General features: G+C 37.6%; 1 protein-coding gene across 1 annotated transcript; it reads right to left on the reverse strand.

Moving 5' to 3' along the window:
• Positions 1 to 20,404: 20,404 nt before the first annotated feature.
• On the reverse strand, positions 20,405 to 25,940 carry LOC131077624 (cytochrome P450 734A1). Its single transcript, XM_058015157.2, has 2 exons — positions 25,672 to 25,940; positions 20,405 to 20,869 (listed from the first exon to the last, which is right to left on the reverse strand). Exons 1-2 carry the CDS (start codon positions 25,673 to 25,675, stop codon positions 20,640 to 20,642), a joined length of 234 nt encoding a protein of 77 aa, XP_057871140.2. The 5' UTR covers positions 25,676 to 25,940; the 3' UTR covers positions 20,405 to 20,639.
• Between the last annotated feature and the right edge of the window lie 363 nt (positions 25,941 to 26,303).

The following is a 26,303-nucleotide window of genomic DNA, read 5'->3' on the forward strand; positions in this document are numbered from 1 at the left end:
CCTTGTCATAAATCTGCATCTTTTCTCTTTTGTAGTACTCGGTCATGGCTAGGAGAGCTAGGGGAGGTGGTTGTATGGGTGGTCGCAATAGAGGCAGAGGTAGAGGAAGAGGTGGAGAACGAGGCCGTGGTTCTGATTATCATAGTCCTTCACCACCACCTACTCATGTTAGTGCTAAGCCAGCACAGTTTGTTCATCAGGACTTACCTCACGCAGAAGAACAGGTTCCCGAAAAGGAAGAGCTGAGACAAATGTTTCAGGAGGTTCTTGCTAGGTTAGGCCCTAGGCCTGAGGTTGTTCAGCCAATGCCAGAAGAGAGAGGGAAAGATCACCTAGAAGGAGAGGGATTGCAGGCAATGAAGATCCAATTTCTTTGGGTCACATAAAGGACTTGATGAGGTCCAACCCTCCTATCTTTAATGGTATGGGTACCGGTCTAGAGGCAAAGACTTGGCTTATCAGTCTGGATATGTGTTTTGCTATGTTTCCATATAGTAGCAACACCAAGGCAAGATGTGCTATTATGCGTCTCGAAAACTTCACGTCAATCTGGCGGAGACTGGAGGAGGAAATGATCGGTGTGTGCATTAACACCGTGACATGGGAGCTGTTTCTGGAGAGATTCAGGGCACGGTTTCTCTCACCCCAGTGGAAACAGACTCGGGCAGATGAGTTCCATGCACTGCGATAGTATGGTATGACGGTAGACCAATATGAGCATAGATTCTATGAGCTCAAGCAGTATGCTGGAATTGGTAATAATGAGGCTATGCTTGTGCAACATTTCTTGAGGGGCTTGAATGATCGCATTAGTGGAGATGTTAGGGTGTTTGAGCCAACTTCAGTAGAGACAGCTGTGGCAAAGGCCCGATTGGTAGAGCTAAACCTTAGCTGCGCTCTTGGTGGGCAAACAGGTGTGCAGATAGGGAGTGCTCCTTCCAGTGGGAATAGAGCTCGTGGTAATCAGTTTCAGTCAGCTGCACCATTTAAGGCTCCGTAGGCACCTGCTAAGGGTGGGCCACAGCAGTAGCAGCAACCATCAAAACCGAAACAGTTCCAGAGCCAGAAGGGTGGCAATGCTCAATTTAAGAAAAACAGAAATTGGTAGAGGGGCAGACAGGGCCCTACAGGGGAATCCTCGCAAAGTGCATCTCATGCTCCTAGCTAGGGAAATTATCGGCAATCCAGTGGTCCGACAAGTAATAGAGGAGCTTGCTTCTCTTGTGGGCAGTATGGTCACAGAGCTGCGCAGTGTCCTCAGCGTTTCCACAACACAGGTAGTCAACGACCGGCAGCGTCAGAGCCTACAGTGGGAGATGCAGGAAGATCTCACAGAGTGTTCGTAGCGGTGGATAACTGCCAAGCTAATCATCAGGGTACAGTTATAGAAGCAGAGGTATGTTGCGTGGAATCCCTATCTCTGTACTTTTTGATTCCGGTGCTTCAGATTCTTTCATTTCTTCATCTATTGTGGAGCGGTGTGGACTCACGTCTGCTAAGGAGATGAATAGGTGGCAAGTAAAGTTGGCTATAGGTGTCCGTGTTTCTGTAGATGCCTTTATTCCCAGTTGTGAGTTGAATCTAGGAACCATAGTTACTTCAGTTGACCTTCGAGTCATTCCTTTGGGTTCTTATGGAGTTGTGTTGGGAATGGATTGGCTATCTTCTCATAATGCTCAAGTAGATTGTCGCAAGAAGACAGTAGAGTGTTTAGATGACCTTGGCAAGGAAGTGAAAATTATTGGAGTTCAGAGACCAATATCCTTACGTATGATCTCTGCTATGCAACTTAAGCGATGCATGCGTAGAGGGTGTCAGCTTTTTGCAGTTACTCTTGAGGATATGGATGAGTTAAAGAGTCGAGAAATTGCTCTTGATAGTCACCCTATTCTTCTAGAGTATGTTGATGTATTTCCATTGGATATTCCTGGTATGCCTCCAAACAGAGACATAGACTTTCACATTGATTTGGTTCCTGGTGCAGAACCTATTTCGAGAGCTCCATATCGGATGACCACTCACGAGTTGAGTGAATTGAAGTTGCAACTAGAAGAATTGTTAGCCAAGGGATTTATTCATCCTAGTGTTTCTCCTTGGGGTGTGCCTGTTATCTTTGTTAAGAAGAAGGATGGTTCTCTTCGGTTATGCATTGATTACCGACAACTGAATAAGGTAACCATCCGGAATCGATATCCTTTGCCTCGTATTGATGATCTTTTTGATCAGGTAAAGGGAGCCAAGATATTCTCTAAGATTGACCTGAAATCTGGATATCACCAGTTGCGTATCCAGGATGCAGATATTCATAAGACAACATTTCGCACTCGTTATGGTCACTATGAGTTCACAGTAGTACCATTTGGGTTGACGAATGCGCCTTCAGTTTTCATGAGCCTCATGAATGGGGTTTTTCGCACGTACCTTGATCATTTTGTCCTTGTGTTCTTAGATGACATATTAATCTATTCTAGAACTATGGAAGAACATGAAGGTCACTTACGACAGGTAATGCAGTGCTTGAGGGAAAACCAACTTTATGCTAATTTGGCAAAGTGTGATTTTTTTCAATCAGAGGTAAACTATCTTGGTCATATAGTTTCAGGGGAAGGTGTATTCGTGGATCCTTCAAAGATCCAAGCCATTGTTGATTGGCCAGTGCCAACCAGCGTTTTTGAAGTTCGGAGTTTTATGGGTTTGGCCGGATACTACTGTCGATTTGTTCAAGGTTTTTCCCGGATAGGTCACCCGATCACTTCTCTACAACAGAAAGGGAAGAAGTTTGTTTGGTCAGAACAATGTGAGTCAGCTTTTCGTACCTTGAAGGAACTCCTTGTCAGTGCTCCGATTTTGGCAGTTCCTGATCCATCTAGAGATTTTATAGTATGCACAAATGCCTCTTTAGAAGGTATAGGTGCAGTGCTTATGCAAGATGGACGAGTGGTTTCTTATGAGTCTCGCAAACACAAGAACCACGAGTTGAACTATCCAGTTCACGATTTGGAGTTGGCAGCTGTAGTTCATGCTTTGGTTAGATGGCATCATTTTTTGTTAGGGCGTCGTTTTGAACTGCATAGTGATCACCGTAGTCTACAGTATATTTTCACACAACCGAATTTGAATGCTCGACAACGGAGGTGGATGGAATTTCTCTGTGAGTATGATTTTGATTTTCGATACATTTAGGGGAAAGAGAACGTGGTAGTAGATGCTTTGAGTCGTAAGCGGCATGAAGTTTCGGTATTGTCCCTTGGAGTTGACTTGAGAGAGAGGATTCTTAGAGTTCTCCCTCAGGATACTTGGTATCAAGATGTTAGAACCATGATAGAGTCCAGAAGACCTTTAGAGGGAAGATATTCTGGATATAATCTTGAGGCAGATGGACTTCTTCGTCACCATGGGCAGATCTATGTACCTTCTTTAGAGGGTCTTCGCATCTTGATCAGGACTGAGGCCCATCGTGCACCTTATTCGGCACATCCAGGTGTTAAGAAGATGCACGCAGATCTTAGACAAATTTATTATTGGGAAGGCATGAAACGTGACATTGCTGATTTTGTGTCAAAGTGTTTAGAATGTCAGCGGGTGAAGGCAGAGCATCAACACCCGGCAGGGCTTCTTCAACCTAATTTGATACCGGATTGGAAATGGGATATCATTTCCATGGATTTCATTGTTGGGTTGCCTGTCTCTTCGCGTCGACATGATGCCATCATGGTCATAGTTGATAGGTTGACTAAGATTGCTCATTTTGTTCCTATTCGAGCTTCCTATACAACAGCAGTAGGTGGCACGAGTCTTCTTGGAGGAAGTAGTGAAACTGCATGGGGTTTCGAGGCGAATCATCTCTGATAGAGATCCTGTCTTTACCTCGGCTTTGTGGACCTCACTTCAGCATGCTTTGGGGACTCAGTTGAACTTTAGTTCAGCCTATCACCCAGAGACAGATGGTTAGTGTGTAGGAGAAAAAGTGACACTAAGCAAACAGGGCCTAATCTCACTTTCAACCACACACTTGTGGAATATGAAAGAGCCTAGAGGTATCACACAATTGGCTACTTCTTTTTGTGGAAGAGAGAGCCACGGGCTACCTATTAGGATTTCTATTCCTTTGTTGCAATTGAAAGATAAAATGATGCAAGTTCAATTCCCAACCCCAAAGTGCAAGTATGAACTAATAAGAAGATTGCAGAATTGAACTTAAACTATGAAAAGCTATAAACACAAGAATAAGACAAGAATGCAAATGCGTACCTGGAGTCAAAATCTGAGTGAAAATGTTCGGGATGGGGGCGCGGGCGCCACTGTCCTGATTTTGCCCCTGAAACTGCTCCGGAAACTGTTGTTTTGCAACCTAGAAAGTTGTCAAAAATGCTGAAAACTGCTGTCTGACAGAAGGACCAGGGCGCCCAGCTCCCCTGTCCTGGCAGGACCAGGGCGCCCCACACCCCTGTCCTGGTCTTTTACTCTGAAATTTGGTGTGAAGTCCTGTCTCAGTCTGCTTCTCCCGGATCTGCAACCCAACCCCAAGGGGGGGGTACAAGCCAATCTTCAGTCGGTAATCCCCTATTGCTCTTCAATGTCTTCAAAGCCCTAAATGTATGAATGAAATTGATGAATGCTTGATGGATGGATGTTGAATGTTGTTGAAGTCTTCAAAGATCTGCTCTTTCGCTGCATAGAAGGTCCTTTTAAACTCAAATTCCCATCCTTTCAAATGAAGAAAGAGAGCTCTTATATATGAAACCCTAGATCTTAATTTCAACTTTTGGCCGACCTAGAGATTGAATTTCCCGCCAATTTCTTGGGGTTAAGCTTTATTTTATGATTGGATCGCGCTCCTAAAATTTTGGGAAAAATGTCCAGGACCGTGTGCACTCTGGGCGCCACGGTCCCGACAACTTTTCACCAAATTTTTAGGGCTGTCAGATATGATGATTTTAGAGAGAATCTCGAAGTTACAAGTGATTTCGAGATGTTTTGACCCCCGAAATCAAGCCCCCAAGTTCAAAATAGGACCTAATAAGGGTTTTTGATTAAATGATGTATTGGAAGAATAAAATGAAAGGGGCACACTTTAATGAAAAGGGCCCAACTTTATGATATGGGAGATGATAAAATAGAACCTTAGACCTAATTAATTTAATTAATTAAGTGCTAAAGGGGAAATGCAATGCAAAATGCAAAATGCGCCAAGGTGGGTGCTAAACTAGGTGTGAAATTGTACCACCCTAGCAAGTGCGTACAATTTACGACGCTACAGCTAGATAGAGAGAGTGAATCAGGTTTTGGAGGACATGCTTCGCATGTATGTTATGGACCAACAGTCGCATTGAGAGGATTATATCTACCTTGTAGAGTTTGCATATAACAATAGATATCATAGCTCCATAGGTATGTCCCCCTTTCAGGCATTATATGGTTGTCCTTGCCGTACTCCCTTGAGTTGGGATCGGTTAGAGGATAGGGTGCTTATAGGTCTGGATATTCTTTGGGAGATGGAGCAACAAGTTGAGCGGATTCGAGAGCATTTGGTAGTTGCACAGGATAGGCAGAAGAAATATGCAGATGCTCATAGGATAGATCGTCAATTTTCTATTGGCGACCGTGTGTTTCTGAGAGTGCGTCCACGGAAGAGTCTGATCCGTTATGGAAAGGGTTCTAAGTTGGCGCCTCGGTTTGTTGGCCCTTTTGAGATTTTGGAGAGGATAGGTCCTGTTGCTTACCACCTTGCCTTGCCACCGAGTCTATCCCGCATCCACGATGTCTTTCATGTTTCAATTTTTTGACCTTATCACCCTGATGTGACACATGTTCTTGATTGGAACTCCTTGCAGGTCGAGGATGGGCAGCTTTCCATGGCACCCGTGCGCATTCTTCAGCGTCGAGATTTGATCCTTAGGAGTCGCACCATCGACCAGGTAAGGGTCCTATGGGACCCAAATGATGAGACCTTGGCAACTTGGGAGGATGCAGTGAAGATGAGAGAGTTATATTCATATTTGTTTTAAGCTTCCAGGAGTAAGCCTAGTCTTAGGGGGGAGAATGTAGTACCCTTACTCGTTTGAACTGATACTTTGTTCTTGTTATTCTCAGTGGATACATTATCATTTGTTATTTAGAATTATATAACATTGTTCCATGTTTTATTTGATAATGAGACATATGATTTATTTGCAGTATTTATGTACTTACGTTTTATGGCATTATATGGTTCATTTATATGTACTGACGCTTTACTTCATCTATGCACTGTGTGTTGTGTATCTGCGAGTGTATGGGATGCCTGGGGATGATTTTCCTTCACTCATCTCGGTGACACAGGGAACGTCGCGATTCTCCTTCATTGGTGTGTATGTTGAAATTTCTATATATGTATATATGCATGTGTGGTCGGTGATGCAGGATGTTGCAGGTACAAGTACCGGGTAGGTATGGGGTATCATCTCCACCTGGCTACACAGGTCTGAGCGTGCCTTATAGTTTCCGATGGAAGTGAAGGAGATAGTAGTTGACCCTATTTTTAGTCAGTTACACTCGGGTGAGTGCCTTCAGTTAGTCATTTTGTCAATTGGGTTGGTCTTCATATTTTATTGTTTGATCTTTATAAAAGTCGCATGATGCTTGCTCAGTTTGCGTGTCCAGTGTTCCCAATTTTTGTATGTCATTGGTAATTGTTACGTTTATTACGTCTATAAGAGTAAAGAATAGTTTTGATAATTGGAGGGAAAAGAATCAAGTGATCTAGTGACTTAATATTGTTTATAAAGGATGAGTTAATATCTTGGTATGAGTTGATATGAATTTTATCAGCTTGTTAGCTTGATAGTTGCAATTCGATCGTTTGAATATATGTAAGGGCATAATATACTCGGAAGGCAATAGTCACTTATAAGTAGTTATTGGAGTTAAGATAAGGTGATCGTATTATCAGTAGTTGATATTGCTCATCGGGTTATTGTGTTTTTGGATTATGCATGTATAAAGTTAGAATTATAGATATATCATATTTAATAAACTTTTCGAACGTGTAATATATATAATTCAATTGTTTGAATATATATATGAAAAGCCACTCATTATAAATATTGGAAACCAAAATATACATTTACAAATATAATTTGCTAAGAAGGATTAATATTTAAATATTTATATTAATTAAAGTTATTAATTAATTATTAAAATATAATAATGAAATTATATTAAAACAAATAAAACAGTTTCGACTTTATAAAAGGTGGCGGGGGTTAAAGTTTGCCGTTTGGTCAACGGTGGTTGATGGTAATATCGACCACCCCCCCTTAATATAGGGAGGGGTCGGTACTACCACCGACTACCCTCCTCCTTCACATACCACATCTCCCTCTTCCGCCTTTAACACTGCAGCCAGCGAGCGGTTTCCTCCATTAACACTTCAGTTAGCGGGAATGACACCTCTCGCTATTCAGAGCGATAATCTACCACGTCCGAACTCTTCCACGAGCTAATCCATTTCCTTCAACTGCAGATTGGCCGGTTTAGGAGGAGAATAGACAGGCACGTAAGGTGGAGACTGAGACATAAACCTTAGATGACTCAAGACCTGGCAGATTGAACGCACAAGTCGTTGTTTGCAAACACATAAGTGTTTGAAGTAATTAACCGATCTCTCCACCCAGCCGATAGTTGTTATAACCAAAATCAAGGAGCGCAAAAGACTATAGTTAACCGTTGATGGACTCCTTACGTGGAGGAGCAAGACGAGTTGGAGGTAAAAGACTATTAGTTAATAACTATTACTAAGCCCCAGATTTAGGAGGAGCGATGAGTAATTTTTAGTATAAATAGGGGTGTGAGTAGAGAGGAAAGGGGGAGAAGTCATTTGTGGCATCCAAGGAAGGACGGTGGATTGTAGAAAGAAGAATAGAGTTAGAGAGGATAGTGTTTTGATAGTATCAAGAGAGAGTTGTTTAGAGAGGATAGTGTTTGATAGTATCAAGGGAGTTTTTTTTTTTTTTTTGATAGAGTTGGAAAGTATTGGTGAAAAGGATCGCAAGCAAGGCGCATATATCGGCGAGAGGGCGTTAAGGTCTTGTATATTGATCAACACTTCAAATAGGTCAGGAATTTCTTAGTTTACGATCATTAATATTTACAATCTCTGTTGTATGCCATATTTATTGTCTTGCGTATTAAATAGTTATGGTTATGTTTTATTTATCGTTAGGGATTGTTAAATAAAATCATATAATAGAAGTTGTGATTACGTTATGACTATAGAAGTGGAATAGTGTTTAAGTTCAAATTGCACACTTGTTATTATATGGTTGCGTTCAAAAACTAGATATTAAGATTTATTAGACATAGCTCTAGGAGAGTCTGTGAAGTAATAAGTTTACTATTGATACGTTACAGGGATGGTACGAGGCAAACAGACAACTCGCAAATCAGTAGCGGGTTATGCTCACTACTTGAAAGTCAAAAAAGATTCTTTGACTCCTGTCAAGCCCGTTGTGGATGACAACCCTGCTGAAGAGAACCCAGCTCCAGAAGAGAGCAAAGAAATAGAAAAAGGTCCTATTCAGAGTCCAACTAAAGAAGATACCGTTGAGAAAGGAAAAGAACCCAAGCCAGAGGGCTCGCCTGAAAAGCCAATAGTTATAAGTTCCGACTCGTCGGAGGGGTATACCCCCTTAAGCGATAATGAGTCTGTGGGGTACTTTCCCCTGAGTGAAAGCAAGACTCAAGGATATACTCCTTTAGATCATGTAGATTCTGACGAGTGCACTTCTCCGTATTTTCCAGAAGAATGATGTAACATTCTAGTGTAAAAAAAAATAAAAATAAAAATAAAGATATTATTTTATGAAGAAATGTATTATGTCTTATTATAAGACTTCCTTGATGAAATATATATATCTATTTTAATCTTCGTCTATTGTACAAAAGGAAATTATTAAGGTGGCGTACCTATAGTAGTTAACAAGAGTAATTGAACTCTTAAACTTGTCAATAAGTGTAAAATTATGTGTTATACTAACCATATTGTTCTTCGTGTCTTGACAACGTATATTCGTATTGCAAGTTAATTTTGTGATAGGTGTTGGTACATAAGATTACCTTGTCTTATATGGTGGTCGCAACTAAGTACATTAAGTCATGTTGTCAGTATGTCTTGTGTGCTGTGTCTTGGCCAGTTATTTAGATGTATAACCTTAAGGGAGTGAGCCACTGTGAGTTGTTCGTAATGGTCAACCTTAGGTTAGTAATTTTGTATCTTTCATTCGAGGTAGATCAAAATTGGGTATGGCTGTCTGTGTCGCCATAGAGTTCTGTAGATAGAACTAACCTGTAGTGTCCTAAGAGAGAGAGTGGCTTTCGAGCGGGGGCTGTGCCCGAAGTGATGAAAGGATAACCCATTGGAAGTTGGTTAAGAAAGTGGAAACCTAATAAATGATTAGGGAAGGGTAGAATAAAAATTAGATAAAATAATGTGCCTCGCACATAGGTGAGTGCTAGTACAGGGCTCGTAATGTAGCGAGAAGGCCTGGAATGGCAAACTTACCACCTTGTCTTCGTGAGAGGATTGGTAAGGTCCGCATGAGTCTTAGTTGGAATCGGAGGTTCGGGAGAGGTTACCAGGATAACCCAGGATTGGTGTCGGGACCTATGGAGGCTGTACCATGGTATCCACCGTATGACATGCGATGACACTTTCTCCTTAGGGTCACTAGTGTTTTGTGAGTTGGGTCACATGAATGTAAGTGGAGTCTTGTAGTCCTTACGTTCTTGTTTCATTTTGCTTGCTTGAGGGTTATCTACTATCTCCAACACAGTGGGGTGGTTCCTTCTCGGAATCACATGGTCAGGTGGTAGTGTCACTTTCCATTGGATGTACTGGAACGTATCTTCAGGCGAGGAAGGACTTCGCTGATATTCTTGGTTCAGGATTCATGTACCAGCTCTTGCTCTTAACCATTATCCAGTTGAAAACTAGAGGTTTTGAAGAGAAACTTTATGTAACTTTCATTTTGTAACATTTTAGCTCATGATGTAATTTTCTTTTGAAAATATGTATTTTCAAATATTGTAAGCAAAGAAAAAATTGTAATGTATGCTATTTCAATTACTTAATTCTTTTGTATATAATATATGATTACTTGAAATATTTTAAATTCTTTCTTTGTAGAAATTTTATCTTAAATACTTAATTTACGAAGTAATATTCGTTGGTAACCCTTAGGAAATTCAGGTGTTAGACTTCCGCTATGTTATTATGTGTGCTAAGGTTTAAATTCATGCACTTAATTTTAAAAAAAAATAAAAAATTTCACCCTTAGTTGTATAGATTATGATGTTTTCCTTTAGGGTTCCTAACGGGGCATTACAATGACCTTAAGCAGTCTAGTTCCTATTCTGCACATAGTTACTTGTGAGTTTCATCTCACTATGGTTTTTCCCATTTGGGTTTCCACGTCAAAATCTCTTGTGTTATGGTGTTTGTGCCTCTGTGGGTGAATGCATTATTTGCTATTTCGTTTGCCTGTGCGATAACCGATTTGTCTACTAAACTGTTTTATTGGTTTACTGTAGTCTAGTAAAGTGTTTAAGTATAGTAAAGTGTTCAAGGAAAGTCTGCAAGCGGTTGGAACCGGCTATCTGGAAGCACTGAACAAATACTTTGATGAGTTCAGACGCAAGATGAGCTAAAGGATAAGGGTATCCAGTGATATAGTCAAGAAGTATGAGGAGGACATATGCTTCACCATTAAAGTTGATGTGTGCATAATGGAGGCGGTTGAACCTAGATAGGAAGAAGTGGAGCCTATGGGCTATGAGGTGATGTATGATATGCTGGATGGATATGCCTCTACCCTACTTGTCTCGCCTCTTGATCCGAAGGCAAAGAGAACCGACACCTATCTGGAAAGGGTGACACCGGTCAAAGAACCCTCAGCAAAGAAAGGTAAGGCAGTGCCTTCAGCATCGGCACCAGTTACTACAGCTAGTCCCAAAGTGACCAAGCGGTCACCAGTTAAGAAGAAACCAGAAGAGGCACCTGCAAAAGTTTTTGAGAGGAAGCGGAAGACAAAAAGCAATACACCTGACTCAGGAGAAATGGTGTCAAAAGAACCACCTAAGAAGAAGACTAGGCAAACACAGAAAAAGACAAAGAATGAACTGGCAATATCTGCACCAATAAATATTGACATTTCTTCCTACAAACCTTTGACACATTGTTAAAGAACCATAAAGAATATTAGAAGAAAATTGCTGAATGATTTAATTGATTATTTTGAAGACTTCAATGATGATGAAAAAGAAGAAGTTGAACAGGAAATCATTAAGTATTTGTGTGTTAATGACTGGTCGCCTTCAAAAATTAGATCTGAGACACCAGATTCTTTGTATAAATCTTTAGACAACAAATGGCGCATTTCCATAGAAAAGGAACAGGAAATAAGGGAGAAAGTATTTGCCCAGTACTTTCCCGACCTGTCCAATTCTGAGCTTTTTGAGGTCATCAACCAGAATAAAGGACTCTTCTTCATTAGAAGGAGAAGACTCTGGTTATTAGAAGGGAGAATTGATGATGTTGAAAAAGACACTCATCTACATATGACAACAGTTGTACACACTTATAAAGCGCTTCAAGCCAACAAGAAGGATGAGCAAGAACCGGCAATAACTAAACCAGATGAAGTATACAATAGTGAAGGAGAACAGGTAGCTGAGCAAATGGAACCAATTGATGTTGACGCCTTAGATGGTGAAAATGTTACTCAGGTTACACCATTAGAAGGAACAGGACAGGAGAAGCAGACAGGAGAAGAAATGAAGCAACAAGAAGCGATAAAGAAGAGACAGGAAGATGAAGAGGAAAAGAGAAAACAAGAGGAAGAGAAGAAAAAGAAAGAAGCGGAGAAGAAAAAGGAGGAGGAGGAAGATGAAGAGAGGATGAAAGAAGAGGAGAAGAGGAAAAAGGAAGAGGAGAAAAAGAAGAAGGATGAAGAGGAGAAGAAGAAAAAGGAAGAGGAGAAAAAGAAGAAGGATGAAGAGGAGAAGAAGAAGGATGAAGAGGAGAAAAGAAAGAAGGAAGAGGCAAAGAAGAAGGATGAAGAGGAGAAGAGAAAAGAGGAAGAAGAGAAAAAGAAACAAGAAGAAAGAAGAAGAAGAAAGAAGAAGAGGATAAGGAAGAGGAGAAGAGAAAGGAAGCGAAGAAGAAGAAAGCAGAGGAGGATAAGGAAGAGGAGAAGAGAAAGGAAGTAGAGAAGAAGAAAGCAGAGAAGGAAAAGGAAGAGGAGAGGCAAAAAGAAGCAGACAAGAAAAAGAAGGAAGAAGAGAAAGAAGAAGCAGCAAAAAGCACTCAGATGGAGACTCCAAAGGCAACCGGTAGTCAAGCCAAACCGGTTGACCTCACCAATCCAATTGACCTCTAGTCTGCAAACGAAATGGAGCTGCTACAAAGCATTAAGGTTGCTCAAGAATGCCTTGAAATGATAAGGAGGAAGAAGGAGCAAGATGTGATCCAAGCTGCGGTGGACACTCTTACCGGTTTGATACCCGACACAAACCTCCCCAATATTGATTCATCACTGGCACAATTGATGCTCCTATGCACAGCAGTGGATGATCAGGTGCAGAGCCTAGATGAGGTAGCAGAGGCAAATGCCAAGAAAGAGCATCAAAAGGCTTTGAACATTGCCCTGGTGAAGAAGCTAAATGAGCTCTGGTCCGATCTGCAAAAAGCTCAAAAAGATATAAGGGGTGCTCTAGATGAGGGTGTAGACACCTAAAAATGGTCAACGCTTGCGGAATCATACTTTAACATTTGCGCATTGCCTCATTTTAGGTTTTTGCGTCGCATTAACATTTCTCCTATGTCACGCACTTGGTTTTTATCATTTGCGAGCATCGAGGCATTCTTCTATCATCTCGCCTTCGAATTTGGTCTTGTCGACAACAATCTTCAATCATGATTTTGGTCAATCTTTGTCCTAGTCAATCTTGTCATATTGCGATCGATTCGTCATCGATCCTTTTCCTTTCCAATCATGTCAATTCGATCAATTTGTCATTGATTTTTGTCAACCAATCTCAATCAAATCATTTATCAACACTGGTCATTTATCAATTCAAAATCATGATCGAATCGATATCAACTATCCTTTGTCAAGACCTAATTGTCATCCTTGCATTTCTAATTCATCTTCCAAGGTTTTATGATTTATTCATTTAATCTTGTTTGGCATTTTCCCTCTCTAGGATTAATAAATTATTTATTTATCCTAAGTCTTCTCATCACAATTAAATGTTTATTTAATTGGCTAATTATTGCTCTTTGTGAATTAATTAATAAATGACACATTATTAATTAATTTACCTAATTCCTAATTTCCACCTATTTTCTAAATTCCTAATTTTAATTTCCACCTAATTAACTTGTCTTTAGTGCTCCCTATTTTTGTGCTTCATGCGTCATACTCTTGGCATAGCAAGATGTCATAGGGTTCTAGTCTTCTAAGCTTTGCATTGGCAATATGTCATAATTTATGACATAGAAGGTGTCATAACCTTCTTCTTTTTACTCATTTTTCCCATTTTGAAATCAATTGCTTCTAATATCCATTTCATGCTAAATTTGATCCTATCTCCAATTTATCTATAAATTGGATGATCTTCATCAATCAAAGCTAATTGGTAATTTGTAATCAGACTATCGAATTTCTAGTACTCTTGATCAGTAATCTTGTCTACTTGAATTCAATTGTGTGTGTGCACTTGTAGGTGAGATCCACAATCCAACCATTTGAAGAGGAAAGAAGAACAATGGAGCCGCATGAAGGAGCGTTCAAGTCATATCTATGGTTTGCATAATCTTTCGTTTTTGAATGTTTTTATTTCATGTCTCTATTGAGTGTTGTTTAGGATTAGATCATTGCAATGAGTGCTTTTGTGATTGAGCTAATGTCTAATGTTTTTGACTTGCTTGTGATGATTTCCGATTTCCTATGCTACAGAGGGCAATCTACTTCTTAGCAAGATATGTCAACCTCATCTATTTTGTGATGATGTGCTCACCCAAAAGGACAAATTGCAATTAGATATGCAGTAATTTATCAGCACCTTCAAGATGCCATATGATTCCTTCTCCACATATGGACAAACCATTCACAGGTTTCAACTCCAGTCCGCAAGAATTGAGGCAGAAATAAGCAACCGGACAAGGAACTTGCAGGAACTTCAACTGGTCCTACTACCTAGACTGCAAATTCTCCAAAAATGCTATTTCAATCTTGATGCCCTAACGGTCACTCAAGAGATGAGCACAATAGATGCCATGGAAGAACAAGTCTTCCAGATGCAGATAGAGAAAGAAGTGGCTACCTCCCTACTTGAGTCCTGGTCCTTATCTATGAAACAATTTTTGCAAGACTTTAAATCAGTTTTTGACAAGTTTTATTCTTTATTGTCATAAACTCTTATTACTTTAATACCAAATGAAAACAGGGGTTGTTCAGCTGTACTTTGTCATTGTTGGCAAAGGGGGAGAAGTATTCTGGTATTTAAAATTTTGATTTATGCTATGCATATCTTCATGTCTATCTCTGTAAGCAAATAGTTATACATTGTTTTGTTTGCAAAAAGGGATAGTGTATATGCTTAGGGGGAGTAATTTTGTTTATGGCATAATTTTGTTGTAACACACTTAGATGTCAAAATTTTCCTAAGTGTTGCCATCAATGCCAAAGGGGGAGATTGTTGGCAATTTTGATGATTGATGTTGTGATTGTCATTGATGGACACACACTTGCCTTGAGATCACTTTTTGTTTGTATGAGTTAAAGCTCAATCGGTATCATGTATTATAGTCTTTGGACTATCGGTGTTTTGCAGAAAATGTTTACCAGTCTCAAGTGGTATGAAGACCCAAGCAGTTCAAGGATCTCAAGCAGTATGAAGAAACGAAGCGACACAACACATATTTCCCAGTCTTCATTTTGTCAAACCGACAACCGGTATTTTGCCTAAACCGGTATTTTGTTTGAACTAGTAATACTCTGTGTTGAGTTACCAACCAACATTTTGTGATGAGTTACCATCTACCGATTGTTTAGCGGTGTCGACACTTTGGCGGTGCATATTGTGTCGTGTTACCAAAAGTGTCTAGATGCATTGAACCTAGGAAATTGTATTGTAATCCTATTGGACCGACATGAAATCAGAATCCATTATAAGGACATCATGTCTAGGGTTTTAGATGTTGTTGCAAGGGTTTAAGGTGGTTGATGAGTTTTTGTAAGTGTGAACATAGAAGAGAAGTTCAGGTCTGTGAGAAGAGGCAGAGAGTGAATGTGTTGAAGACTGAAGTAATGGTGGAATGCATTAGGAAACAAGCTATCAAAGATCTAACCAAGCAATCTGTGCTATTTGATAGATCACTCGCTTGTTGATTACTCACATCTTCGACAAGTCTGTAGCCCTTAACCGAGTAGGCCCAAAATCCTTTTGTAAATCCTCTAACAAGGTGGTTCACATCTGTGGATCTAAAATCCTCTAGCAAGGTAGTCTTTAACTAGACTTATCTCCCAACAGAGATTGAGATTCCTAACAGGATCTGTTCTGGTAAAGAACATTGTATGACCTTAACCGGTCTGGTTCCTATTCTACAGATAGTTGCTTGTGAGTTTCATCTCATCGTGGTTTTTCCCATTTGGGTTTCCACGTCAAAATCTCTCGTGTTATGGTGTTTGTGCTTCTGTGGGTGAATGCATTATTTGCTATTTGGTTTGCATGTGTGATAACCGGTTTGTTTGCTAAACTGTTTTACCGTTTTACTGGTAGTCTAGTAAAGTGTTTAAGTACAGTAATTTTTGGCATACTAATTCACCCCACCCCCCTCTTAGTATTCATCAGCATACATACTCCAAACATATACATGTATACATACAAACATGCATGCATACATCCATACACATACACATACATATACACAAACATACATGCATACATCCATGTATCCATTCATACACATACATACATTATATATGTGTGTCTTTTATGCATACTACGTACATACATATATAATATATGCATACATATACATAATACACACACACACATTATTCATGCATGCATACATACATGATACATGCATACATTCATTCATACATTTGTTCTTATATTTATTAATCTATGCATGAATACATACATACTCCAAACATATACATGTATGCATACATTCATCCATCCATACATTCAGTCATGCATCTATTCATTCATTCATGCATGCATGCATACATCCATACATACACACACATACATCCGTACATGCATCCATGCATACATGCATACACATACATACATCCATGCATACATGCATACATCCATACATCCATGCCCCATCCATACATGCATACATCCATCCATACATACACCCATCCATACATGCATACATCCATACAAGGATACATGCATGCATGCATATATGATTCATACATGCACACATGCATACATACACATGATCCATGCATGCATGAATGTATACATACATGCATACATAGATACATACATGTATACATTCATACATAGATGTATGCATACATGCATACATATATACATCCATGCATACATACACCCATGCATACATACATGATCCATACGTGCACATATGCATGCATGCATACATAGACACATGATCCATCTATTCATGCATAAATCCATACACATGCACACATACATATGAACATACATGCACGAATGTATACATACATGCATACATCTATTCATACATGCATGCATACAGAGATACATGCATGCATGCATATGCACACATACATATGAACATACATGCATGAATGTATACATACATGCATACATCTATTCATACATGCATGCATGCATACATATATACATTCATGCATACATGCATCCATCCATTCATTCAAACATACATCCATGCATACATTCATACACATATACATACATATACATGTATATGTACATCTATACATGGATACATGCATGCATACATCCATCCATCCATACTCATACATACATGCATGCATACATGCTAGTTGTGATGCATGCTTCACACAAAACGAATGGCACTAGTAGAATAAAATTCCATATATGTCATTCAATCTTACCCACACCATCTATGCCACATTCCACAATGTTAATGCCACACAACCATGATGCACAAACAAACATACCAAGCATGGTATATGTTTTGACATAACCTCCAAACAAAACCCATACAACCAACCAAATGACAATGTCATCACTACCTCCAAACTAAAACCCTTTATGCAACTCTATGATATATGTCACTTGGTGTGTCAATCAAAATCTATACAATCATGTGGAAGAATAAATATCAGTCAACCATGATGCATAAGCAAGCACATCAAGCACACCATACACCTTCAAATAAAACTCATATAACTCATTGAATGTCATTATTACTTGCAAACAAAAATTCCATCATCCAACTAAAAGGTGTTATTAGATTCTTCATGTAAATGTCATACAATCATCATGTAAAAGTATCAATATCACTCAACCATGTTGCATGAATCCATACAAAACCAATTAAATCAAAATCCATACAACTTATTGACGTAAAACCTTAACTCAAAAAGTCACAATCATCATGCATGAATAAGCATACTATGCGTTTGATAAACATTAGTCATAATGTAGGCTTAACATAAAAGCAAAAACAATTGTAGGATGTTATTTCATATATGTTATTCTATCGTGATACACACCATATGTCTATTCCATAAGAATGATCAAACATAAGAGTTGATGTCACTCAACCATGAGGCGTGAACAAACACATTAAGCATCATATAATAATTTAATCAAAATTTCATTTAGCCCTAATTCATATGCACACTAAAAGTCATCATAAAATTTAATGACATACATGCCATTAGACCCTTGACAAAAAAGCTATATGATTAGTCACACTTGATTAACATCAACCATGCACATGAACACCAAATACTCCATAATGGTTATATGTAGATTAGTTATACAAATTTCATACAACACCATAACACTCAAATTCTTCACATGTAATCACAATGCATAAGTACACTAGGCATATTGTAGGAGTTTCATGTAACCTTCAAACGAAACCCATTCAACTCCACCACCTATACACCATGATGTAAACATAAAACAAAAATCCATAAAACTTAATGAAATTAGCATACCCTTCACACAAAAGCTATATAGTTATATTACAAAAGAATGAATATCACTAACCATTGTGCATAAATAAGCAAACCAATAATGTTGCATAGCTAATTTGCATCTAATCACTATAGAGTGCTTAATGTTCTTGTGCATAAGGTTAACAATAACAAGATACATAAAATCATCAAGCACAAGATTCAATAGCAATCAACCATGAATCATGAAAAAGAAAATTAAGCACACAATTCGAGTTTGATTCGACCTTTAAGAAAAAGCTCTAGAACTCAATAGACCCTTCATGGAAAAATCATACACTCATAATACATAAGAATCAATATCACTCAATCATGATGCACACACAAACACAATTTAGGTGAAATCCATTCAACTTGATGATATATATGTTATTAAATCCTTCAAACAAAACCCATAGAACTTAATGGCATGTCATTAAACCCTTCATGCCAAACCCATACAATTATCATGCATGAGAGTAAATGTCAATCATGATGAATAAACACTTGCATTGAGAATAGCATGATGCAAACTTCAAACAAAACCAGTACAACCAATACAATTATAATGTACAAAAGTATATGCCACAAAAACTTCAAATAAAACCCATTACCTCAATGACAAATACACCATTAAAATTAGAAAGAAAATCCACACAATCATAATGTACAAAATTAATTATGTCACTAAACATGATACCCATTTAAGAAGTATGCCTCATACCGTATAAAATATATAATTTCAGTGAAAATAAAGTGGTCTTTATTTTTTATATTTTCATTAATCATAATTAAATATATATACAATTGCTTAATTAATAAAAGATAAAAAAAATTAATTAACTTTTAAAACATAAATTTAATTTAATTAACTTAAAAAACACATGAAAATAAAAGTAGTAGAAAAAAGCACCTCTTGAAGATGGAGGGGTATTCCTACCCCTCAAAATGAAAAACTTTTTATTAATTATAATTGTTAAGTAATATTTACAAGTTCTTCAAATTTTCATCACTACATAACCATTTTCAATCAAGCAAGCTATTGACATCTTTAAAATTATAGCATTCTTTGACTTCTTTTTTGTATTATTTCTTCCCATCCAAAAGAAAGCTTTACAATGCTCATTTCACATCGAACATTAATAAAGAAACTTTAGCATCAAAATCATGAAATAATTTGTACATTTACTAGCCATCTACGAGACAGTAGGGAACTAAAGTTTGAATGACCTAAAGGAAATAGAGCACTATTCTAGCCGTCTTGAGCCCTTGTCTATTGGTTAGCAAAAACATTAAATTCTCCGAAATAAGAAATTTTAATTCTTGAAGGTACCTTAACAATCAAATTTATAGGTCATCGTTGAAAACCCATGTTAAAAGAAATAAACCTTCTACAAATCAATAGACATTAGATATATAAGATGATATCTTAAAAAACTAAAATTTTGAGAGAAAACCCTTACATCCTATTTTTTAATGAAAAAATAAGTACTTTTCAAGCTCACTTTGTAAGAAAGACAACTCTTAACACCCTCCCAGTGTGTGACACGTAATTTCAACTTTTCATACAAAATATGAAACTAGTGACCATTGCCATCTATTGCTGTCTAAGCAATATAATACAAACTGTCAAGAATAACATCGTGGCTATAACACAAATTGCTGTTAACAAAGGCAAAAGCCCAGAAGAAGTACACGAGGAAGAACAAAAGAATGACGAAGCTAAAAAAATACTCCTACACAAAATCACAACATGCAATAAAAAATACAATAGATATTAATGGGAGCTTTGAACTCTGGCAACAGGTGCGGATGGATTGATATTACTTTGGCCATCAAAATGTCTATTATTATATAGCTAATATAAAATTGCAACTGATCGTTTGAGACAATGAGCAGAAACAACTGTTTGTGTGTTATTGCCAAGTTTCAGACTAACTGCGGATCTCACATTAACTGTTAATGAAATTTTGTAATTTTGGAGTTAGATCATCTGTTATTGCTTAGTTTTAAGTCTTTTCTAATTTACAGCCTCTGCTTCGTATCAGTATGAAGGAGCTGCAAGGGAAGGAGGAAGAGGCCCAAGCATTTGGGATACGCACTCCCCATACCTCAGGTTAAACTTTTACTTGCATCTATTTATCTGTATCTTCCATTTCTATCGATTGAATTCCCTCATGCAATTCTTGTTGAAGATGATCTAATTATAGATAAACAACAGCTTGTATAAATTGAAATTAAGTTAATATTCACAGACATCAAAAGATGGCATTAACAATGGAGGCAACTAAACTGCAATCAGAATAAACTGGGCAAATATATTAAGACATATATAGAGCTCATATATGTGGGTTGATACGAGAACATCTATTGTAGTCTAATACCTAGATCTAGTAATGCCCAACAAATAACTGATGAAAAATTCTATAAAATTGTGTCTTACTTTGATATTTTCCATGTGAAAAGCAGGATTAATGATTCTTCTGTGCTGAGCCCATATTTCTCGCCTTTCAAGTCCAGTAACTCTTCACCTTCCAATTTCTTCAGAGCATTATTGGCCTCAATTTTCTCATAATCATCAGACCTCAGAGAGAGTATCTCTTGCACCAGCTGGGGATCTGCAATATTTGTCCCTGCAACAGGTGCAAACCAAAGCAAGAATGTGCTCCCTGTAATGCAAAATCACAACCCAAGAAAAAAAAAGTTAAAGTATGATGGAGATCAACCCATTAGATTTTAGAATTAGAAATTTAAACACTATTCGTCGACAGGGATGAGATATATTTTGGCCTTACTTCACCCTGTGACGAGTCCTTACAGAACCACTTGTGTGGGCAAGATGTTACTGGTAAGACTACTGAAGATGGTGAGCCCTCAGTAATCTGCCCATACAAGTAATTCCCTGCTCATACATTAAAGAACAATTCATGCCTCACTAGATTGGAGTTCTAGATAGTTTACCTAAAACAACAATAGGATTTACAACCAAAATGTATGGTTTAAAATTTAAATGGGTTGTTAAAGAAGCAATCTATTCTTATAACCCCAAAGAGACCAGTAGCTCAATGGTTAAGAACCCAAGCATACTAATGGGAGGTCCTAGAGGAGATTCCTAGTCTAACAATCAATGTTTCTTAAAAAAGGAGAAAAAACTGTTACAAGAATAACAATAGAGAAAAAAAACAATGATAACAAGACTGCACCATAGATTTTGGTCCACTGATGATAGAATGATAGAACTCTGGGCAGAATATCATGGTGTGTATGGTTTAAATGGGTTGTTAAAGAAGCAATCTATTCTTCTATCCCCAAAGAGACCAACTGTAGCTCAATGGTTAAGAACCCAAGCATACTAATGGGAGGTCCTAGAGGAGATTCCTAGTCTAACAATCCGTGTTTCTTAAAAAAGGAGGACAAAAAACTGTTACAAGAATAACAATAGAGAAAAAAAACAATGATAACAAGACTGCACCATAGATTTTGGTCCACTGATGATAGAATGATAGAACTCTGGGCAGAATATCATGAGAAAACTATCGCCTAGGATTAGAACTGGCCTGCTGCATCATCTTCATCATCTCTTTAGCATTTCCAAGGAAGAGCTTGTATGGAGACTGAAAATGCATCTGTATTTTTCTAGGCCTCCACCACACAAGTTGGAGAAGTACTGATCCGTAATTTTATTCAATATTAATTCTATTTGTCCTCATGGCATAACTGCATCCTCTGTATTGGATAGCATTCATTATAGTTTACTGGGATGGAGAGCTTCTGTACTGGCGTGTATGTGGTGGGGTTCTTGTAACAGTAGAATTCCCTCTGGATTCTCATATTCGGTACAGCCTCTGCTTCACATCAGGATGGAGGAGCTGCAAGGGAAGGGGGAAGAGGCCCAAGCATTTGGGATAAGTACTCCCATACCCCAGATTAACTTTTACCTTTCTATACATCTATTTATCTACATCTTCCATTTCTATCGATTGAATTTCCCTCATGCAATTCATTTTAGTAGCTTAATAAAAAAAGCAACAATCTTAGAATGACCTTAAAAATTTAACACAAAGTTTAATGATCGCTTGGAATTGATGTATAGATTTTATTTAGCAGTGTAAATGGGATACTCCTTCCCCTCAATGTTCTTGCTTTCATCATATAGCGGTTTAATGTAATTGTGTTTTGTTTTCTTATCACTTTTTTCTGTAAATATGTGAATATAGACCAAGGCCTTGAGGTAAATGAGTCAAAAACTTTAAAAAGGGACAGTACGATAGTATCAATGTATAAAGCAGGAACGCAAATAATATAAATGTGAGGCAAACTTACCTGAGTTTGCAAAATCTGCAAGAGAAAATACGTAATCTGCAGGTTGAAGAAGTTGTTTGTGGAAGGCACATCTATTTGTTGTTCTAAGTCTAGTTTGTCATAAAAAATCAACCAATTCACTAAATCCATATATCAGAAAGGAAAAGAATGCCTGAAATGACTATGAGCTGGAAAATGGCCTGTTGTTGACAAGAGTAGATTGCAGGGGCTGCTTGGTGGAAGGCACATCTATTTGTTGTTCTAAGTCTAGTTTATCATAAAAAAACAACCAGTTCACTAAATCCAAAAATTAGAAAGGAAAAGAATACCTGAACTGACTATGAGCTGGAAAATGGCCTGTTGTTGACAAGACTAGATTGCAGAAGAGGCTGCTTGGTGGAAAGCACATCTACTTGATTTTCTAAGCCTAGTTCATCGTAAAAATTAATCAGTTTACTAAATCCATAAATTAGAAAATGACTGTACTAACTATTGAGCTGGAAAATGGCCTGTTGTTGACAAGAGTAGATTGCAGAGCCTAGTTGGTGGAAGGTACATCTACTTGTTTTTTTGAGCCTAGTTTCATCATTAAAAATTAACCAGTTTACTAAATCCATAAATTAGAAAGGCAAGAATGCTTGTACTGACTACTATTGAGCTGCAAAATTGCCTGTGGTTGACAAATGTAGATTGCAAAGCCTAGTTGGTGGAAGGCACATCTACTTGTTTTTCTAAGCCTAGTTTGTCAAAAAATTAACCAATTTACTAAATCCATAAATTAGAAAGGAAAAGAATGCTTGTAATGACTATTGAGCTGGAAAATGGCCCGTGGTTGACAAGAGTGTAGATTGCAGAGCCAAGTTGGTGGAAGGCACATCTACTTGTTTTTTTAAGCCTAATTTGTCATAAAAATTAACCAGTTTAATATATTCATAAATAAGAAAGGAAAATAATGCTTGTACTGACTGTTGTGCTGCAAAATGGCCTCTGGTTGACAAGAGTAGATAGCAGAGCCTATTTGTTGAAAGGCACATCTACTTGTTTTTTTAAGCCTAGTTCATCATAAAAAATAACCAGTTTACTAAATCCATAAATTAGAAAGGAAAAGAATGCTTGTACTAACTATTGAGCTGCAAAATGGCCTGTGGTTGACAAGAGTAGATTGCAAAGCCTACTTGGTGGAAGGCACATCTACTTGTTTTTTCAGCCTAGTTTGTAATAAAAAATAACCAGTTTATTAAATCCATAAAATTAGAAAGGAAAAAAATGCTTATACTGACTATTGAGTTGCAAAATGGCTTGTGGTTGACAACAGTAGAATGCAGAGCCTACTTGGTGGAAGACACATCTTCTTGTTTTTTAAACTTGGTTTGTCATTAAAATTAACTAATTTACTAAATCCATAAATTACAAAGGAAAAGAATACTTATACTGACTATTGAGCTGCAAAATGGCCTGTGGTTGACAATAGTAAATTGCAAAGCTTAGTTGGTGGAAGACACATCTACACTTGTTTTATAAGCCTAGATTTTCATAAAAATTAACCACTTCACTAAATCCATAAATTACAAAGAAAAGAATGCCTGTACTGACTATTGAGCTGCAAAATGGCATGTGGTTGACAAGAGAAGATCGCATAGCCTGCTTGGTGGAAGGCACGTCTCCTTATTTTTCTAAGTCTAGTTTGTCATGAAAATTAACCAGTTTACTAGATCCATAAATTAAAACGAAAAAGAATGCTTTATGGTATTATACTGACTATTGAGATGGAAAGTGCTGTCAAGACTAGATTGCAAAACCTGCCTGGTGGAAGGCACATCTACTTGTTTTTCTAAGCCTGGTCTGTCACAAAAATTAATCAGTTTACTAAGCCTGATTTGTCATTCTAAAAATGGCCCTGTGGTTTTCTAAGCCTGGTTTGTCATTAAAATTAACAAGTTTACTAAATCCATAAATTAGAGAGGCATTCTAAATATGGCCCTGTGGTTGGCAAGACTAGATTGCAGAGCCTGCCATGTACTTGTTTTTCTAAACCTAGTTTGTCAGTTAGAAAGGAAACGAATGCCTGTACTGACTATCGAACTAGAAAATAGCCGGTGGTTGACAAGAGTAGATTGCAGAACCTTCTTGGTGGAAGGCACTTCTACTTGCTTTTCTAAACTTATTATAGAGAATATGTAAGCATCCATATGACGGTGACACATTATGGCTCTTTTGGGTGTCAAGGGACCTTCTGTTAGTTCACAGATATTATTGTCTTTTCTTGGTTGTTTGACACAGATCGACCACATGGTGGCTTGCTAATTCTTGTTTATTGAGAAGAAAAGCATGTGTGTACAAATAAGTCCCCACAAAACTGCACATGATACAATTAGAGGAAGCCTACGACAAAGCCCTAGAAGTAGACCTAACAGCAGGGCATCCTAATTAAGATAACATTGTTTTTGGTTGATTTCCCTACACAAACAAAGCATTTGACAATCTTGTTCAACTGGCAAAATAAAGCCATCTTTTATTACTTTTTATGGCGTCTGCAATCATGATGAACTAACAAAGCACACTACTACTATTAAAGATTCAAGGATTCAAACAAAGAAATACAGAGATGAAAAATCCACACAATTGAATTTACTAACAAAGTCCTAATCCACACATTAGGGCTGTTTTGGGTGTCCAGGTACTGTTAGTTCACAGATATTATTGTCCTTTTCTGGTTGTTCGACAAAGATAGATCTCATGGCGGCTTGCTAATTCTTGTTTATTATGAAAAAAAGCATGTGTGTACAAATAAGTGCCCACAAAACTGGACACGATACAATTAGAGGAAGCCTGTGACAAAGCCCTAGAAGTAGACCTAACAGCAGGGCACCCTAATTAGATAACATTGTTTTGGTTGATTTCCCTACAGAAACAAAGCATTTGACAATCTTGTTCGACTGACAAAATAAAGCACTCTTTTATTACTTTTTATGGCGTCTGCAAACCATCAAAAACTAACGAAGCACACTACTACAATTAAAGATTCAAGGAAAATCCACACAAATAAATTACTAAGAGAGTCCTAATCCACACAAAAAAAGTAAATGACACAATCAGTAGTCCAAATGCAATGCTTATTGTAAAGAATTCGAATAGAAAACTACAATACAGTGCCCAGTAAAACACATACCCATGCCAAACAGGTGCTAGAAAATGCATAAACTCCACCGCCCACATTTGCACATATAGACCTCTGCAATCAATTATTCCTCGTTTCATACTTCTCATACAAATCCTTGCGTAGTTCTTCCCCAAATATGAAAAACAACAAATGCAAGATGTTTCTGCGAGCAATAAGGGAAATGAACAATAATTAATGCTTTAAAAACAATGAATAACATTCTTTTATATAGGCATCTCATGAGTTTAACCGTTTGGTACTGCTTTTTTCCTTTAAAAAAAACATTTCCGTTGAAAGGAGCGCAGTTCAGCTTGGAAGATTTTTGCAGATTTATGTTCCAATTTGTTCATTTCAATTGATACAATAAATATTTTTATTATTGATTGATAATGTGCACTACAATAACATACTGAATTTAACATTCATTATATACTTATAAATTTTTTAAATTATATTGATTAAAAAATTAGACAAATGATAAATTCATATTTCAATATTTTTTTTATATTTCAAACACTATAGTATATGACATGCAAGTACCAATAATATTGATTAAAATGATAAAATATTTATATTTCAAAAAAAATTATAAAATTTAGAGAAGATTAGATTTGACCTTAGATAAAGAATATGTTTATAAC

Source organism: Cryptomeria japonica, chromosome 6 (genome assembly GCF_030272615.1).
Source record: "Cryptomeria japonica chromosome 6, Sugi_1.0, whole genome shotgun sequence".
Taxonomy (NCBI): domain Eukaryota; kingdom Viridiplantae; phylum Streptophyta; class Pinopsida; order Cupressales; family Cupressaceae; genus Cryptomeria; species Cryptomeria japonica.